At 35.9% G+C, this 19,877-nt stretch overlaps 1 protein-coding gene across 2 annotated transcripts in view; it reads left to right on the top strand.

The window, feature by feature from the left end:
* Nucleotides 1-18,403, top strand: part of LOC145978940 (lysophosphatidylserine lipase ABHD12) — a 40,691-nt gene extending 22,288 nt beyond the window's left edge. For both annotated transcript variants that reach the window (XM_083111945.1, XM_083111944.1), the window contains exons 8-10: nt 9,411-9,569; nt 9,967-10,094; nt 13,897-18,403. In XM_083111945.1, coding sequence (XP_082968071.1) covers nt 9,411-9,569; nt 9,967-10,094; nt 13,897-13,942 — 333 coding nt within the window. In that variant the 3' untranslated portion in view covers nt 13,943-18,403. The remainder of the gene's footprint in view (nt 1-9,410; nt 9,570-9,966; nt 10,095-13,896) is intronic.
* The last annotated feature ends 1,474 nt before the right edge of the window (nt 18,404-19,877 follow it).

Below are 19,877 nucleotides of genomic sequence, written 5' to 3'. Positions count from 1 at the left end.
CTTCCTTGACTTGCATTGTAATCCAGCATGAAAAAGGAATCACCTTGCGATCTGTTTTCACCCAATGCGTATTCTAGGACAGGTCATTAAACAACGTGGCAGTGGATAATCATTCGGGTTTGGAATTGAATTTCACTTTAAACTGTATACTTAGTCCCGAATCAGTCTCAGCGACCAGACCATTCCTACATCGAACACACTTTTTTTTTCCTCCACATGAATGTTTCTGAAGAAAAGCAGATGCAAATTAAATTTACAGATTTGCTTATCAGAAGGCGCAGAACATGAAGATATTTTAACTCTTGTTTTCCTTTCTGGAGATCGAATTTCTTATCCTCAAAACAGCTTTGCGAGATTCAAAACAATAACTTTTTCCTTCGCGCTGGATGAGTCATCGCTGTTATCAGCCATTAAGAGCTTTGCATGCAGACGCTAGACAAAACACTGGCGCCAGCTGGATCGTAACAACAAGGAGACTGGCTGGAAGTTCGAGCAACAGGTGGCTGAAGAGAAAAGTCCCAGCATTTTAAAGATAATGTGTCGAAGACCGAACTTTTAACAGCAGTATAAAGAAGACAGAAATGACCCTTGCTTTACGTTGTACCATGCAACAGACAATAATACGGGCAATATTTTCTATGCAGACAACAGCATTAAAAAAAAAAAAAAATCTGCAATTATCAACATTGCCGTGCACACCAGTGGCGGAGAATGAGCTGGGGAAAGGGGGGAGGGTCACTTTTTTTTTTACTTGTTCTATGGTTTTTTGTTCGTTTTCAAGAATGTATCCAGAACTGGTTGCCCCATTTTAGACGTCAAAGGAAAGGAAGAGGGGTGGTTCCTTTTCCACCCTCGCCTGTAATCAACCCGCATCAGCAGGAAAATCGTGGCTGAAACAATCGGCATCGCCCCCCTCCCCCCCCCTTGTTTGCTGACAGGAAAAGAGGGAGAAGTCAGTCAGCCAACAGAACACTTTTTTTTGGCAGATATTACGATATCGACACAGTTAGGAAAACGTATGAAGTGGGAAACTGGAGTTATCATACACGTAAGATCGAAGTAAACTTTTGTGGAAACCTGGATGACAACGCATTAAGCGGGTTGACGATCTTTAGTTCACCTATGTGGTTTCGATTATCTCTAACAGTATCGCTTTTTTATGAAGTGTTGCAGGGAACAAAGAACACGTTTTGAATGAAAGCGGTTACCGAAGTTGTCGGCTACAAGGCCGAGAGTTGCTCACTCACGGGAACCGGCTGAACTCCAGGTCAGAGCGGGACAAATGGGCCAGACTTCCAGGCGCCACGCATCTGTCTTTTCGAACATTCCTGTGATCTTATCTCTCAAGGTGGTGTATTTATCGATGAAAGAGCTTGACCTGCCATACACATTGGCAAAGACTGCAAGTTCAGCAGTCATTTCGGGCTGCTCCCACCCTCTCCCGCGAGTTTTCGGCAGCTCTTAGGACAAGGAAACAAGTCGATTTAAAATAACATCCAAGCACATTCGATCTTCTCTTCTCGCGTATCCAAGAGCAAGCATGGCAAAACAAGCCTGGCACGTTGGGTATCGGCAGTCAGGTGCGGGGTAACATTGGTGCAGTTGAGGGAGGGGAGGGCTGAGGTCAAGTGCTATTGGATATCACTCAAGCCTGGTGTGGTGTTGTCTATTTTTAGTTCAGACCTAATTGTGGGCGGTAGAGCATTCGTAAAGGAAATGAGTTGAGGAAAAACAACGCACTTTTCGGCTGATTTCCTTCAATTTTTCACCTTTTTTTTTCCAAATTTTTCTAATTATTTCTAAATTTTCCACGGTTCCCGGGAAAAGGGTCGTTACTTCGAGAGAGTCGTTATACCCGGGGTCGTAGAATCGAGAGTTGACTGTAATATACTGTTTTGAAATATTTTAATTTGGTAAGGATGATCACGTATCAACTTGCTTGATAAGACTATGAAAAAATATTACTGTGCACTCTTTTTAATTCGAACTCCAAGGGATATTAAAAATGTCCAAATTAACCAAAACATGCATTATTAAAGAAAATAAAAAGATGAAAAATACTGTACTACAGTGTAAACAAAAATAAAAAACATACAGTGGACTTGACCGTAGAAATTGTTGTATTTTGTGCATAGTCCTATAGTGGAAGCAAAAATAAATTCCTCTGACCGTAGTAATTAAGCTACCAACAAATAGAAAACACATTTAAGTAATGAGATCGTACGCCACAGCTGAAGTCGCCCCCAAAACCAGCAACGTCGCAAAAAAAAAAAAGAAACAGTCCGGTTTCCACCCACAACACAGCACCAACACAGCACTCATTAAAGTGGTGGATGATGTGAGGTTAGTGATGGATAAGAGATATCTAACCATGCTAGTTCTCCTCGATTACAGCAAAGACTTCCAAACCGTCGACCACGATATCCTGCTGGCAAAATGTCATTGTTGACGGGACTTGATCATTCTTAGCAGCCAGACAGCAATGCACATTCGTTTCTGAAAATAAGTCACCATGGCTGCCGATAAATTGCGGTGTACCCCAAGGAAGTGTTTTGTCTCTGCTACTGATGTACATAAATGATATATCGGAAACATTTCAATCAACAAATTACCATCCGTACGCTGATGACGTCCAATGTTACTAAAACAAACATCAATATGGCCATCAAAGCTCTAAACACTGATATTATGAACGTCTGCAAATGGTGTCAGGCAAACGGTCTAGGAGTAAATGCTGAGAAAACTAAATTTATTTTAGTTGGCTCATGGCAGCTCATATCCACGACAGAGAAGTCCTCCATCCCGGACATTCTTGTAGATGGAAAACCCATTCCACTATTGTTTTCGGTCAAAGACCTGGGAATTGTTGTGGATGAAAACCTCACTTGGAGTGATCATATGAAGGCCATATGCAAAAAATCTTATGCAGCATTACACTCACTGTATCGCCTTAAAAGCATTCTACTACAAGTGGTAAAGAAAACAGTCGCTAGTTCTGTCGCAAATAGACGACTGCGACTTGACGTATGTTGGCCCCAACAGTGAACTAACAAGACGTCTACAGCGAATACAAAATGCATGTGTGCGTTTCATTTATAACATCAAATATTTTGACCACCTTACCCTGGCTTTCATAGACCTAGGCTGTGTGACCTTTTAACATGCCGTCGCTTCCACGCTCTTGCAGCACTCTACAAAATAGTGCATTCAAGAGAACCCCCTTATTATCTACTTTCACGATTTCAACCCCTAAGCGCAGCACACACCTTTGCTGCCCGTTTGCTAAACAACTGCCTGCTCACCATCCCCTCTCACAAGACAGCGTTTTATGGAAATTCCTTCACCTTCACCTTCACGGTCACTGCCACCAGAGCATGGAACAACCTCCCAAATAACATAAGAAACTTCTTCTCTCGGCAAATTCAAATCAAAATTGAGAAATCATCTTCTAGAGTTAACTTACCAGTACTGAAAAACGGAAAGACAATAAAATGAAACCTTTCTTGATGTAAATTTATAGGACAAACACAGACAAACTTTTCTGTATTTTTGAGTATTTTTGTTGAGTGTTTTTTTTCATGCTTTATGTGTATTTTTTTTACTTTTCTTACAGTGAAATGTGTTTTTTTGTTTTTTCTTTATCTTTTGTGTGTTTCTTTTTCTTTTTTTCTTTGGTATTTTGATGTTTTATATTTTTGCAAACTGTTAGATATTCAAATCAATTTGTAAAATATAAAGTAGAGATGGTTAAGTGTAAGAAAAGGCTTGTGCCTTAACTTCGCCATCCAAAGGAAGATATAAATAAACAAATAGAAATAAACTATTAAATAAAATAAATACGTTTACATGAAGTTGCATGTGATATTATCACAGTTAATAACACTTGCATTTTCATGAAAAGTCAGCTTTTTTCACCCACAAGGGTTGATGATTTTGCACGTTGTATATGAATACACGTTTTAAAGTATCACGGTACTTCCTTGTTGCTTAAAAATAAAGCCGTTCAGTTTGCGTTTGAAATTGATAAGTTGGATGCAGCACTTTAAAACTTTCGTGTCTTTACTTCAATGTGCGCATGTAAAGAAAAGATTGAAGCTAAGTGAAGTGCACTTACCATGGTCATGGGTCATGTTTACATTGGCTATGCACGTCTAAATTATGATAGTTTCTTCCTGAAACTAACAAGAAACAATCTCGAGAAAGTTTGTTTGCAATGCTCGTGATACTAGCACATTGAATGATAGCAGAAATGGACCAAAATCCAGAGAAATCACTATATTTTCAAGATGGCGTCGTCACCCATGTTACTTTCAAACGTGGTCGTTATTATACGATCTGGTATAAAGTTCATGCATAAATGGCACGAGGGTACACCTGAAGCCCTGTACAAAGATATGAGCTTGAAACGTAATCCATCACGGAATGTTGATGAGCTTCCTCGTAGGGTAAGGAAAGAGAACAGTGTCTTACCTCCAATATGCACATACCAGCATGGATGATGCAATCTCGGGTCCACCTTACTTCTTATATCATGGTGATTCCGACCTACTTCACTGGATCACAAACTCCTGTACCTTCTAGAAATGGTACCTGTCGGGCTGAAAACCTCTATTTCAATCAGACACTGCTGTGAGCGTGCAAATTGGCAAAGTACACGTCACTCAAATTGACTCGCAACGTTCTATGACCAATCAGCATTGGGCATACATGCCCACACACAAATAACCACAGGCCAACCTAAGTACAAGGGCCATTAGGTTGGCATCAGGGAAAGCTTGTGAGAGCTATTTTCCCAGAAACTTATACCCCCCACCCCCAATTAGAATCATGGGTCATGTTTACCAACCAGTTGTCACTCATGGGAGGGGTAGAAATGCTTTATTTATAAAGAACAAACCATTGTTAGGCTAACAGCAGCCATTTTGGAGAACAAAAACCATGTGCTCCAAATCACATGTTTACTAAATCTTTTATTCTTTACTGAAAATCAGAGATAACACTCACCCATAGGTAAAATAATGCCTAATTTATTAAAAGTAAACTCATTTGCAATTATCTGGCATAACTAAGCCAGAAAAGCTGAAAAAACACTTTTGTTTATGCTTTTTAAGCAATTGATAACTCTGCCATCTGGTGGGAGAAAGTGGCAATTCTCCCAAAGACAAGGAAAGATCTCAAAGGACTCCAGCTGGCCAATGAGAAGCCGTCAAGGCTGTGACGTCACAGAGGAGACTTTCAGATGGCCTATTGTGTTCTGAGCTTGCTAGTCAAGCTCACTTGTATTACAGACCCACCTGAGAGCCAGTGATGCCAAAAGCAGGGAAATTTCCCACGGCACAGGGAAATTTGAGGGTGAAAAGGGAAAAGGGAAATTTAATGAAAAATAGCTAAAAAACAGGGAAATTTAAACTCACATTTTCGTTTCATTCTTTTAAAAAGTTCGAAAACATTTTTTTTTCAGCGCGTACTTTTTCCAAATGAATAGTTAGCAACAGTGACACTTTTCAGTAAGGTTCCTTTCTCCCTGTTATAGATGACCTTGACCGGTCAGTCTTATATTTGTCGCGTTTCCTAGAAAGGCCTCAAGGCACGAGTCGCGCTGCACCTGGAAAGAATTTGGGACTGGATTTTAATTTTTTTTCTTGTTCCGTCCATCATTTCAGAACGTGTCTTAGTGGCTGTGTGTGTGACTTTGTGTGTCCTGTGTTGTTGCAAGGAGAATGAAAGAGGTGACTGATAGGAAGCTACATGCATCTCCCAAAAAGGTTAGAAAACGTCGTGGGGATTTATCTGCGGATGAAAAGATATCTGGGAAACATGTGAAAAAAATCGTGTTGAGTGGCTGCCCATTACTTCACACTTTTATGATTTTCATAAATATTTAATAATAATAATAATAAAAGTTTGTTCCTCAGGCAAAACAGGCGTCAAAAGAAAAATATTAACAGCAGGCCCCTAGCTAAGCTTTGACAATGGGTGCGTTTCAAAGTCCGACAATCATTGCGCCGCAGACGAAATTTTTTTTTGGTTTGGGGATTTTTTCAATGCATTAGTGTTTTATTTTAAAATTCAAATGTTTATTTTAGGATAATTATATTATGAAACTATGATCAGTTTCTAGTATTTTATTCAATGGGGGGTTTGAACCCACTATACCGCCTTATATACGGTCCTGATTAACAGTTATAGTAATACAAAGATACAGCTTCAGATGTGTTTTGAAAATCGAGGGAAATTTAGGTCGAAAAAGGGAAATTTTACACTGGAAAAAGGGAAATTCTGCATTCGGAGATTGGCAACACTGCTGAGAGCAGGTCAGCTTGGAAGTTGCTGGTAAAATCCAGTGTGTGAATGGCCACCTGTGCCAGCAACAAAGGATACATAAAGGGAAAAGGGATCTAAGGTCCTGTTACAGTAAACACAGGCCTAAGTGTGTGTGACCAAGTGGGATATTGTGTCCACAAGTGCATTTAAGGATCCCAGTGAAAATTCAGCAAAATAGCGAGTTTTGTGTCCCTCATCCCATGTGGAAGTTCAGACCACATGGTCGGCAGAACTGACGCCATAGAAGCATCCATAGGATATCAAAGAATATCCAAGTTGTTCTTAGCCATCCATCCAAGAAAAATTATTTTCCTGTAGTTTACGGTTATTACAAGCATAAGAAAACAGTTTTTTCTTTGTGACGTTTCAGGAGAACACACGCTCCTTTCATCAGACATTTATTTTCATTTTGACTAAAGATACAGTTATAACAATGGTTAGTAATTTTTAAACAAAAAGAATCTGTTATATAATGGATGTTGTCAATGTTACATTGTTGTAATATAGCAACTTAACTGTGAAAAAAAGCAGTCTATTTTATTTTTATTTTAGAATTTTTTAAATTATGAATCCCAAATATCATCAGGTAATTCAAATTCATCATTGTTTTCACAAAGTCTCTTGATGTTTTCTGTTACATTAAATTTTAAAGATGGTGGCTTACTCCATTTGTGAAAAAGAAAACTCCACACTGGATCTATGTTACCATTTTCATTATTTAATTTATTCCAGTGTTCTTCTGCAATGAACGAGGCTTCCCAGACATTCAACTCTGTGTTTCCCGTTAATCTTTTTAAAACCCTTGTCTTTTTAATCAAATGCTTCTCTTCGATGATATGAGTTGACAAACCTGTTCTTGGGTTTAGATTTATAATGTCCAAATCATGTTCGTGCCATCTTATTGCCATTTTCCTTGCTGTTTGTCCCACATAATCTTTTGAACATGAACAACTTATATTATATATTTCTGTGGTTTCCACATCTGGTTTCATCATCCAAGAAAAGCCAGGAAAACTCATTTATCACCCCCCAAAGCCTTTGTTACACCAAGGAAGCACATAATATTAATTTTTTAGTGTGGTGTACCACAAATTTGTCCATGTGTCGGGATGTGGCGATAAAGAGTGAAATAGCGTGTGTAAGGCCCCAGGTATGATTGATATAGTGTGAAAACGGCTGATATGTAAGTACAAAATCTTTTGTATATCTTTTTTTTGTGTCTTGTACAGTGAAGTGCTCATGTTTGGTGGCAGCTATGCCACAAGCGATGTTCTTTTCAATGAATAAATATGTCGTTTAAAGGTGTCTGACCTTCTATCATTTTAGTGAATCATAAGCCTATTAAGCCCTCCTCTAGTTACCGATTATTAAAGTTAGGCTAAAGTTCGTCTGTTGCTTAACAGATATCTCAGTGGATATCTGTTACTATACGGAACACCACACGTGGAATAGGGTCTGTGTGTGGCCGCGTAAAGCGTGGTTCTCTTTTGTTTTTGCTGTTTTTGATATATTATATATTTAAAGTTAACCTTTTGTAAAACCAACTTTAAAGCAAAGCAACATAATATAAACAAAGCACCCAAAACCATCCCCTTATAGTTCGGCATCGATCTTATTCACTGAGCTCCTTTCCTGCTCGCTCCATGTGTTGTATCAAACGTCCCATAGCGTGCGCTGCTTATTAGCCAACCACTGTTAGGGATGCAATGATGGTGATTTTCACTTTTGAACAATTATCGCCTTCTAGATTAACAATGAGAAATCAATGTAGAAAAACCACATTACCTCGTTGCTTTACATGACAATTCGTATACTTTTTTAAATATAAAACAAACTTTCCGTATGTCTAATGCAACCTTACGAGAAACTCGCGAATTAAACTTTGTAGCTGCCTATGCAAACCTGCTATCTGTCGTGATTCTCTCGCACTACCTGCACAAAAGACTTCGTGAATTGCTCTTACGACACGTGGACAACAAATAGATACAGTTTCAGTGTCCAATGGAGATTTAAGATGATTATCGTATGAATATTGTCATAGTAAGTACACTGTATTAACACAAAAATTACATGCACGTGAAACAACATAAGCTACCTGTTCTCACTTAAAGAAGTTCGTGAATTTTGTGTTTTTGTTTGTTTATTTTTACACAGGTAACAAAATCTTCAATTTCATTCATTTCATGAAACAAGTCATCACTAATGTTTCTTCTTGTTTTAAAGTTCTGAATGGTCATTGGCATGTTGCACTCACGTGATTCTTTGAACCACTTACAAACACAATCCTCAATGTCTAAAAATTCACTCCCTCTTATACGGTTTCTGTTTCCTCCACTTTGTAGACTCCAACTCCCTTTATTTTTAACGTAGATTGATAATGTGTTCGACAGAATCATCTAATTTTTATTAGCGATGTCGCTTTTCTTCCTGACACCTCTTTCTATTCTCTTAGAACTTGTACATTTTATCTCTAATGTTAAGCTAGTATACGCACCATGCTTCAACATTGTGAACAACATACCCCGACTAAGCATAACTGACAACTCATTGGATAGTGGTGGAATACAGTTCAAGGACAAACACCCATGCACAAAAGGGGTGGGAAATCCCACATTATTGAGGAGAGGGCAGAGGCTGTCTTCCCTACGGCTGTCTATGGATAGCTGCTTTCGAATTATCCAAGTAACAGGATCCCATATTTGAATTACTGATGAATTTCTATCATTGGTTTTAATAGGAACTTCAAGGGGAATAAACTTTTGTTCAAATTACCCAATACTTCGAATTATTCAATTTCTAATTTTAAGAAAAGTCTATTGTATTTGGATAAAAAATAATATTGTCAGGAAAAGATTATAAAGTGTAAAACTATTTACATTACATACTCATGCTCTATAATTTGTCCATGCATTTTGTATAAAATTTTGCATGTTGTGTATTTAGCATCAAGTATGGTAGAAATTGAGTTTCAGCCAGTAAAATTATAAAATTTTTATTATTTATTCTGCTGTGTTTTTTATTTTTACAAGATGTTTAAGCAGTAATTAATTGGTTTATTGATTATACTACATTTTCTTTTCTTTCAGATATTCAAGATACTCCCAATGTTTGATTGGTTTTTTGTTGAGCCTTTGTCAAGTGATGTGAAATTTGAGAGTGAGAAACATATTACCAGCATAACTTCACCTGTTATTATTTTACATGCGAAGGATGATGCCGTTGTTCCTTTCAAGTTGGGGAAAATGGTGAGTTACTCTTTCCTGTTTTGTTACATAATACTCTAATACAATTTTCCTTATTTTTTTTAGATATCACTATTTTAAGGAAATAAGGATTTCCATTATGCAACCTTCCCTTAAACGAGGTCTGATTACAATCTTTGTCTTTCAACAACTTCAAAAACTAAGGTTAAATTGGTAATAACGAAATATTTTATCATGCATCCCATCTCCTCCCTCCACCCCTGTAGAACACACCTATGTAATATAAAAATATCCTGTGTATGCTAGCATTCATCCTCATTGGAATTAGCCAAAAGTGGTGGAAAAGCAACAGATATTAACCTGATCAACCAACCAGTAGTTTGTATGCATGTTTTGCAGGCAATATTTCTTACATCAGTTTTCCTCTCTTTTTTTTTAGCTTTATGAGAAGGCCGTTGAGAAGCACAGATCATCTGAACATCCAGTGTTGTTTGTCCCGTTTGAGGGTGGACATGGATATGGACATAAATACTTGTGCAGAGCACCAGAATTGCCAGACATAATACAGTGAGTATATTTTGGTGTAGCTATCAATGATACTAATAAACATGTAAGGTCATCTGACTGCCATGTGGCAGACCCAGGTTTGGTGATCTCAGATTTTTTTGATTTTTTTTTGCAAGAAGTTATTCTGCATTCACCCAGCATCTAATTAATGGGAGTGCAAATGATGGTTGAAGTGTGGTGCTCATCACATCACCTTCAGTATGACTAAGATCTCCACATTAGTTATGGCATTGTTTAATCTTTGTGTGTTATTGAAAAAGACACTTGTTTGTATCACTAAATGTTGAACAGATATACAGAGCATTCCCTGACATTCGCTACGAGACTTGGCGGCAAGTGGCCCGGCGTCAGCACTTGTCTTTCCCGGTGAACGGGGTCTGTGACAGTCGCACACTACAGTCTGTTTTTTTTCACTCTCCCTGCCTTCGCTCTCTTTCCATTTCTGTTGACATTGCAGACTGATGCCAGTATAATCCTCCCTCGGAAGTTCTGTTGTGTCGTGTCCGTGTGTTGAAGATTGTGGCTTAATATGGCACCACAAAAGATTACATTACAACAAAGGATTTATCTTGTCGAGTGCTTCTTCGGAAAGAGGAATCGGGAGAATTACAGTAGACGAACTTGCACTTGTAAATGCCAATTTCCTTTGGAGATGCCAGCAATGTGTTGCAGCAGAGGGACATCATTTTCAATACCTTCTGTAGTCAAGGTTAGTACACAATATGAAAACTGTAATTTTAATAGCCGACTTGAGTGACTGTTTCGGACCCGTTCACCGGGAAAGATAAGCGCTGATGCCGGGCCGCTTGCTGCCGAGTCTCGTAGCGAATGTCAGGGAATGCTCTGTAGAAGTTCCATATAAAATGCCCTTGTTACATGGACAGTTTACAGAAATATACAGCATTATACGAGGCGTATTCGTAAATTAAGTACTACTGTAGCAATGCAGTCGCGACCGTGTGAGTTCTCGCTGACATCCTTCATCCATTAGCTAGCCACAGGCACGCGTGGGAGCAGATCATGCTTTTTCTCCGTATTTTTCTTAAGGTTTGAAATGTTCAAGAAAAACAATCGGCCCGCCGACTGTGAAATCCGGTCTGTGATGTGTTTTCTCAATTCAAGTATGGTTGAATTCTTGCCTAGAGGACAGACCACCAACAAAGATGCCTGCTGTGACACATTAATCCGGCTGGATCGTGCAAGTCAAAACAAATACGTGGAATGCTTAGCGAAGGCATTGTGTTGCTTCACGACAATGCTCGTCCGCATACGGCTCAACAAACTCAAAATGTCATCACGTCATTCGGCTGGGAACAATTTGTTCATCCACCAACAGCCCTGACTTGGCACTAAGTGACTATCATCTCTTTCTTCATCTGAAGAAGAAGTTTCTTGCTGGTCAGCGTTTCTACGAGGATGAGGACGTCGAAGCAGCAGTGCATGTATGGCTTTCGTCACAGGCGGGAACATTCTATGATGATGGGATACAATAACTAGTGCCACGCTACAACAAATGCTTGAAGAATGGTGGAAACTACATAGAAAAGTAGTTTAGGGTCTGTATAATGCAATGGAAATAAAAAAAGGTACGAAACTATTTTACTTTATTTTTTACATCCTTTCGGTACTTACTTTCCGAATATGCCCTTGTATATTTTAAGGGATTTAGTAAGATCTTAACATTGTGTTATAATGTGGAAATTACCTTTTTATACTATCAAAACTAATAATTTCCCTTCCTGCACTTTTCGTTTGTTACACTACTTACTAGACATGGGACAGATTAATCGGTGCTCCATCAGTATCGGGCAATATAGACATATCGGTGTATTGGTACTGATGATTTTACCGATCTGACATATCTATAAATATCTGAAAATTTCATGCAATATTGTGCCATTTTGTTACAATTTTTATGGATATAAACATAATCTCTATTCCATATATTTTTTCTAAATAAATGTCTAAATATGCAGCTTCTTTTCCATCACAGAAGTTTGACAGTGAACTATTTGGAATTTTATATTGGATCAAGTAGAATATCGGTTGTCAGTATCAATAAATGCAGCCTTGAGCACTAAAATACTGCATTTACACATGCATAATGCGTACCCAGGTTTTGATAGGGAAAACAACAAAAAATAAATCTTGTGCATAACATGTACCATAATTCAAGTTCAAGAAAAGTCATTCGTAGTTGTAGGTCATAAAGCTGTTGCTATGTGGATCAAAAGTGAAACACATCATGCTTATGCAATGAGTCATCCCTTGCTATGTGGACCAAGATGGAATATCATTCATTGTAATCAGTGAATCATCAATCCATGCAACCCTCACTCTGTTTATTCTGTAGTAGAAGAAAGTGAGATCAACATAGGATTGCAGGGTTCTGGAATTATTTTCCATTATTTCTCTTGTGACAAATACCAATGATTATGGATCAGTGATGGGAGAAGTGCACTTGATCACTGCCAGAATGGCATTGCTTTGCTCGGTGCCGCAAAACATTCCAATAGGAGATGAGAAAATGCTTGGAAGCAATTTTTAATGAAGTTCTTTATTATATTTTCCTGTGAACGTTGGCACACTTGTGTGCATAATTTGTATTTATGCCTATTAATATGTATGTGTGTTATGTGTAATGACAATGAAATTTTGAAAACATGGGTGGTTTCATGTTAGCTGTCAGAATTGTTCTGCGTATACTACGTGCCACAATTCTTTGGGTATGAAAAAAATTGAAAAAAGTGCTTGTTATACATGCATAAATATGATATTATGAAATACATCCACAACATAATCTCAAATTCAGAATGCAGTCATTTTATTTAATGTAATATGGGAATAATTTTTCTTGTATGTGCGCATTGCGTGCATTGTAGAATTATTTCTCTTGTAGTCTACAGTTATTACAAGCATAAAAACTAGGGAAGGGCCGATATGAAATTTGGCCGATACGGATAAAGTACCGATATAAAATTTACTGATACCGATAACCGATATTCTACCGATCCGATATAAAATTAGAAATGGTCCTTGAAGAACCTGAAAGGTTCATTGACCTCCTTAATAAATTGTTTTAAGGTGACTGCAGTGCAAAATAAATTGCATATTTAGACATTTACTTTTTTCAGAAAGTATGGGGATTATCCATAAAAATTACAACAAAATGGCAGAATTTTTCACTAAATTATCAGATATTTAACGATATATTGGATTGGTAATTTTACCGATAAACCGATACACCGATATGCCTATATTGACCAATACAGGCAGAGTACCGATTAATCGGTCCCATCCCTAATAAAAACAGAGTTTATAACTGTATCTTTAATCAAACTAAAAATAAATGTCTGTGTTTTCCTAACATCAAAATGAAAACTGATTTTTTATGCTTGTAATAACCGTATACTACAAGAGTAATAATAGTTATATGGGAATAATAGATTGTAAGAATGTACAGATATGAAATTTACAGTACCAATAACTGATATTGTATCACTGCAAAACCACAAAGTTCCATGAAGAACCTGAATGGTTCATTCACCTTGTTCCATTCGTAATTGATGGATTGACCCTCTCCAAAGGTCACTTTGTAGTCATGAGGTCCCATGTTCAATACCTAGTGAAGGCATATTGCACAGTTGTTGAGATCCCACTTTAAACTGTAGGTCCAGTCCTGATTATCCATGACAATGTTTTTTACCTAATAGATTTAAAATGCATGTATAGGCTTGATGTACACCTAATATCAATATAGCTAATATCTTTATCACATATTTTGATTGTTATTCTATTGCAGGAAGTTCGTCAGGAATTCTGTAACTCATACATGGAAAGACCTTTAATTGTTTTGTCCTGCATGGAATTGGGTTATTGCACTCAGGTAACAACTCATCAGCTGGGTAGAATGAGGTTTGAAGTAATTTTTTTCACATTTTGAAGTGTGGTGTTTCCTTTATATGATGTTCTGTTTTTATATGTATATGAACAGTGATAGTAAGCCATTTTGTCATTATCCTTCAATACAAAAGCATAATTTACATTATAAACTTCTTAAGCATGTATTTTCTGTTTATGAGACCAAACCCATTATTTCCATCAGGTTACACATTTATTAAGGAGATAAGTATATAATTCTGTTTGTTGCTAAATGTTTACCAGTCATATTGGATTGGTGTATTACCAATCATTAGTATAGGTACATTAATTAATACACTGACATATGGTATCAATTATGTGAACAATGTGTTATCAGAAACGATCATAAGGAGTTTTTATGCTTATAATTAGTGATGTGATGAAGCAGTACTGATTTTGAAGTACTCGCAGATTATTTTTCCGTGATATGTTGTTATTTAATAGAAAACTGCAATTTTCAGTGAAGTAAAAATGTTATAAAAGTTGCACACCATAAATACCCTAAATAAATTTTATGCTGGTACTGAAGTATTAGGACAAAACATTTCCATTTCCTTACTGGAGGGCAGTGCAACACCATATTGTATTTGCAACAGTTTTAGCAAAGTATGCTTTTCAACAGGCCTGAGCAATTCGACTCAATTGTGAAAGATTGCTCTTTTATGCACTGTGCAAGCAAGATTGCAGTAGTGTTGTGGGAGAAGCGGAGAGAAGAGGCAGTATTGCCAGACTTGCGGAAGAAATACACGGAAGCTACTATGAAGTTACACACAATTACAAACTCAATTTGAAAAAAAAAGAACACTCATATTCTGCACATTCAACAGCACTGTGAATAGGGGATGGGGTTAGCTTTTTTTGTAAGATAAATGGTTCATTTTGAGGTGTTGGATGCTAAAATACCCTGAAATGTTAATGAGTTTATCTCTCGCACTGTTTTTGAACCTCTATTCTGTTCAACTTGACTTAGTTTTTTTCATCATCTGTTTCTTTGCATATGCTGAAGCAATAATTTAGAAGTGACAAAGAGGTCCAGTCTGGGAGGGGGAAGTAAGAAACAAAGATTGTACAGGTTTCATTGAAGATTGAAATTATGTGAAAGATTTAGTTTAACAAAAAAATAATAATCCTGATAAAATTCTATACATTATAATATTTTTTAACAGTCCATGCAAAACCCATGCATCATTCCATTATACACAGTAACCAATAAATAATACACAAACGCAGGAAATGCTGGCAGAAAAGAAGTGAGGCAGGAAACCTTGATGTGTATTGTGCAGACCTGAATTTGCAGTGCACAGAGCACTTGCCAGCTTGCACTAGAGCACACAAGTTGCCCAAAAAAGTAGTGTAAGTAAGAACTTGAATATCAGAATATGTTTAATATCAAACTTCTGGTGATTCAATATTTGATTTTTGGCCGACATTCGTATATCAAAATTTGGCTTCATCACATCCCTATTACAATGAAAAATTCCTGAGTGTGCAATTATTTTTCAAATATGAATACTTAAAACAGGGTACTTTTCTTTTTATTTTTAAATTATATTTTTTTCATAATGCTCTGCTATTTGAATATAAGAAGAAAGTGAAGTAACTTTTATATGTTTCAATTTTTGGCAGAACTTTTTTATAATCCAATTGTGCTTTTTCAGTACACTAGTATATATTTATGTGCAATAATCATCCTTTGCAACAAACTGAACTCTTGTACAACTGAAGTGGTTCAATGTGATTTTAGTCATTGCTGTTTGAACACGTACATTATGAAAGAAATTTGTTAAAAAAAATATTTTTTAGCTTTTATTGTTATTTGTAACTGCTTCAGTATTATTCACTGAACATGTGGGGAACAAAAGAACCTTTATTGTGATACATTTATACACACTATATATGATGCTTCGCTTCCTGTGACCTTGCAATACCAAAGAAGTCTATAAGTTATGTTGGGGAAGCATTTCTTTTATTTGTTCTTATTGTAAGATGCACAGGTTTGTAGAGATACTGGAAAATATTAATGTATCAATTACTATAAGAGCTAATTAAATTACGAAATGTAATGGAGATAAATGTTTTATTGCGTTACACAGTTTTAAATTTTTTAACTAGAGGGTAGTTGGGAACATTTGTTAATTGTCTTTTGTGTATTTTGATTCTTGTAAGTGAACCTGTATGTTATGTGATATGAAACATTTCTAATTATAACAATTATATAATATCTGTGATTTTAGAAATGTGTTGGAATTACAATATCAGATTGTTGTGTTCGTGTTAATATCAGTAACAGTAATAATTGTGTGTTATTATTCACCATCAATGGCACTCATAATTACTGTATTATAATTTTATGTGGTGTTTTTTAGTATTGATATTCAAATGGTTTCAAATGATGTGAAGAAGGAAGCAGTGGAAAAATGATACTTTGTGATTTTAATGAAGTTTTCATTCTTCTTTTCTCTTTGAGGTAGGATTATAAAAAAAAAACAAGAAGAAACTCTGACATTTTTAAAACTAGATGTATTGCAACAACAACACAAGCCTTTCTTCTGCCCCTATCCTGGACAGGAGGAATTCAATGTTGACAATCCTTGCTAATTTCCCTCAGGTCTATCTCAGTTTGTCCTTTGTACAGGATATGTAACCAGGATCCTGTACACCCTTCTCTTCTCTCCCATACTTACCTAATTCTGTACTTATCTAAAGTCTTCTTGATATAATTATTCTCATAACTAAGATGTAGATTTTTAGGTGCTAAAAGGGAAAATATTTATGCATGCACTAAAATATTCAAAATTGCCCTAAAATTGAAAAATATTCCCCATTAATTAGGGCTGAGCCAATACCAGTACTATCTGTATCAGAAAGTATTTATTAGATTTTATACTTCCAGCATTTTGTATGAAAAAATATATTTTGTGATTACATAACAGGTATTTTAATATTCTGATGTAATTCTTGAATATTGGTATTCTGGTAAATTGATGCTTATAGTTGTAGTCGAATACTCACCCAACTTTTATTACAATCTTCAAGCACCAGTATCGGTGGGAAGTTGTAGGAGTATCGGCGTTGCTGTGGATATTGGTTCAAAGAGGTATCGGCTCAGCCCTAGTATTAATATATTCCGAGTGTTCCCATATTTACAACGAACAGTGTGTGGTTTTGCCTATGCATACTCTAGATTTATTTTCCTAAAAATTCGAGGCCCTGCTAATAATATGGAATGAATACAAATTATACATTCTCTTAACCATATTAACAAGTTTTTTTAGGCATTCCAATGTCTAATAATATATAATTATTTTTAGCCTAATAATATATGTTTTGATGCTTTCTTTTTCATTTTGCCCCACACTGCACTCTTAACTGGGAATCGTCAATAAGTTACCTGATTCACTTTTGCGAGTGAATGTGCCCAAGTGTCTGATTTTCTAATGTTACTAGTTTTCTCCTCTTCAACATCCATAATTTGTTCTGATGTAAGCACCAGTTCTCTCCCCCCCTTCCCCCTCTCTGGCTTTTGGCATCCGTTCACAGATTTTTTTCTTTAGATTGTTCCGATGTTGACTTACTCATTCACACCAGCATTATTTCTGGCATCCGTGGACATACTGTGTTCATCCAGGGCTAAGTGTATGCTTTGTGTTGGCTTGGCAAAAGCTACATTCTCCAAATAGCCATTTACATGTATAGAAGTGAAATGAAAATTGACTTTCATTGATTTTGGTTAACTTTCCTTGAATATGACATGCTTTATAGTATAATTTTGTCAATTATGTTGTTCTTATTTGCAATTTCTGTTCAGTTTCTGCTCTCGCAATTGAGATTTTAAGAATGCAACAGGAATACCAGAAATTGGAAGAGAAAAGTGCATAATATGTTCCGTAAATTGTTTCCAATAATACTCATGTAATTAATCTTTATAAATTGTGTAAGCTAGTGCAATTGTTTAGCAATCATCTGTTTTTTTTATTATTATACATTTTGCATTCCCTTGTTAGAAATATGGAAATGGAGTATACAATTAAAGAAATGGGTCAAGTTACTGTTTTTTTCCCCACACTGGTACAACAAAAACTATTGAGTGTTCACGACAGAATGTGATATAATTTTCAATATATCAGTTTAGTTATTATTAGTACTGTAGTGTTTAGAATACCATGTATGCATAGCTTGAGCAAAGAAGATGTTTATTGGAATAACTTATTGCATAACAATTTTGTACAAGGTAAGATTTACCAGCATTTTATAATGCAGAACATTCATTTTGTGATAACTTTATATTCTAGCATAATAATATATCCTGGTGCTAAGACAGTAGAATAGAAGAAACATGTAAGAATGTTAATGAATTTATTTAAATTTTTCCCATTTTAAGACTGTGACCAATTTATTTGCATATGTAATGTTCTTGTAGAGTGGTATTATGATACTTTGATTAAATAAATGATATGCCATCAATACCCTTATTATAAAGCTGTCTTTATAAAACTACACAAAATTTCTACAATATATTAACCCTGCAGTAGGCATGTGAAGAATTGAAAGTATGGTTGGGTTTGTGGATTACAATTATAATCCATTTTTGCATCTCTGTTAATTTAAAATTATTACCATTTCAACTTCATACTGATTCCAAACCAATGCAAATACCTTTATCGATTCCCACCAATACTTGGATATTGAAACATTTTTGAAGTAATTTAGAATATTTATGAATTTTAAAGTATATTTTTTAATTGCAATTATATCACATTGATCTACCAGAGTTTCCAAGATATTTAAACTCTTGTGAAAGTGTTATGTGACATTTTTGCTGAGTGCATGAAAACGCTGAAGAGGGTGCCAGTTACTTTGACAGATAGTCAGGAAAGCTATTCACAGGCCGCAAAGGAAGTTTATCAGTAGTGGAAGGTATCAAACATTTTCATATTTATCTGGCTGAAAACAAATTTAAAATTCTGATTCTTCAACAGGTAAACCAATGTTAGATCCAGATAAAGTTATTTCTCCCATGGCTTCTATGAGATGGGTGATGGATATATGGATAAAATTTTTAAACCCATAAAGCAAGATCACGTGCAGAGTTATTTGCTTTTTTATGTCACTCTTCTATGTCTAGGTTAATCACACCAGTAAGACTAATGTTGATTAGATGAAGCACATGATGGAGGTACCCAGGATCTTTAGCATCATACCATGCTAGTAAGCTAACAACCAGGCCACAGAGGGTGGCACAAAATGTGTTATAATTTAATTTTTTCTAGTTAGACTTTTGATTTTATCAGTCATGTTCGCTACCTTCTTCTCTATGCAAAGATACTCAAATTTGAGCAGTTATCAGTTTACTCATTCCCTCACCATGGAACCTGGCATTTTAAGAAATATACCTATATAAAATAAAGTATAATGTTTTGAAAGATGCAGCACACTTTTAGTAAATATTAATGAATATTTCATTGCATATTGTAATCTATAAAACTAATTATTGTGTTAATGCAGTGGTGTGCATATGTTCAAATGAATTCTGCTAATTCAATATTTACATCACAAATTTTACACATTATATTTATGTTTAATAGCACATGGCTTCATGTCTCAATATTTATGACATGAGAAAGTAAGTATTTTGTGTGCGGTTGAATTATTGGAAACAGTTTCTTTTTCTTCAGTGAGAGATGTAATTAGTATAATACATAAAAAAAAACTGCTCATTGTCGTTTTAGTAGTATTATCTTTAAATACACTAATCTCTTTCCCCCCAAGTGCGAGAGCTGATCAATACATTTTGATAACCCTAACAATTTGAAATATGTATATGTATGGTGATGGCTGGGTTTGGTGATTGTACTTTATAGG

Source organism: Lepisma saccharinum, chromosome 25 (genome assembly GCF_977018435.1).
Source record: "Lepisma saccharinum chromosome 25, izLepSacc3.1, whole genome shotgun sequence".
Taxonomy (NCBI): Eukaryota; Metazoa; Arthropoda; class Insecta; order Zygentoma; family Lepismatidae; genus Lepisma; species Lepisma saccharinum.
The sequence above is the reverse complement of the archived record's forward strand: the minus strand, read 5'-3'. Positions and strand labels throughout refer to the sequence as shown.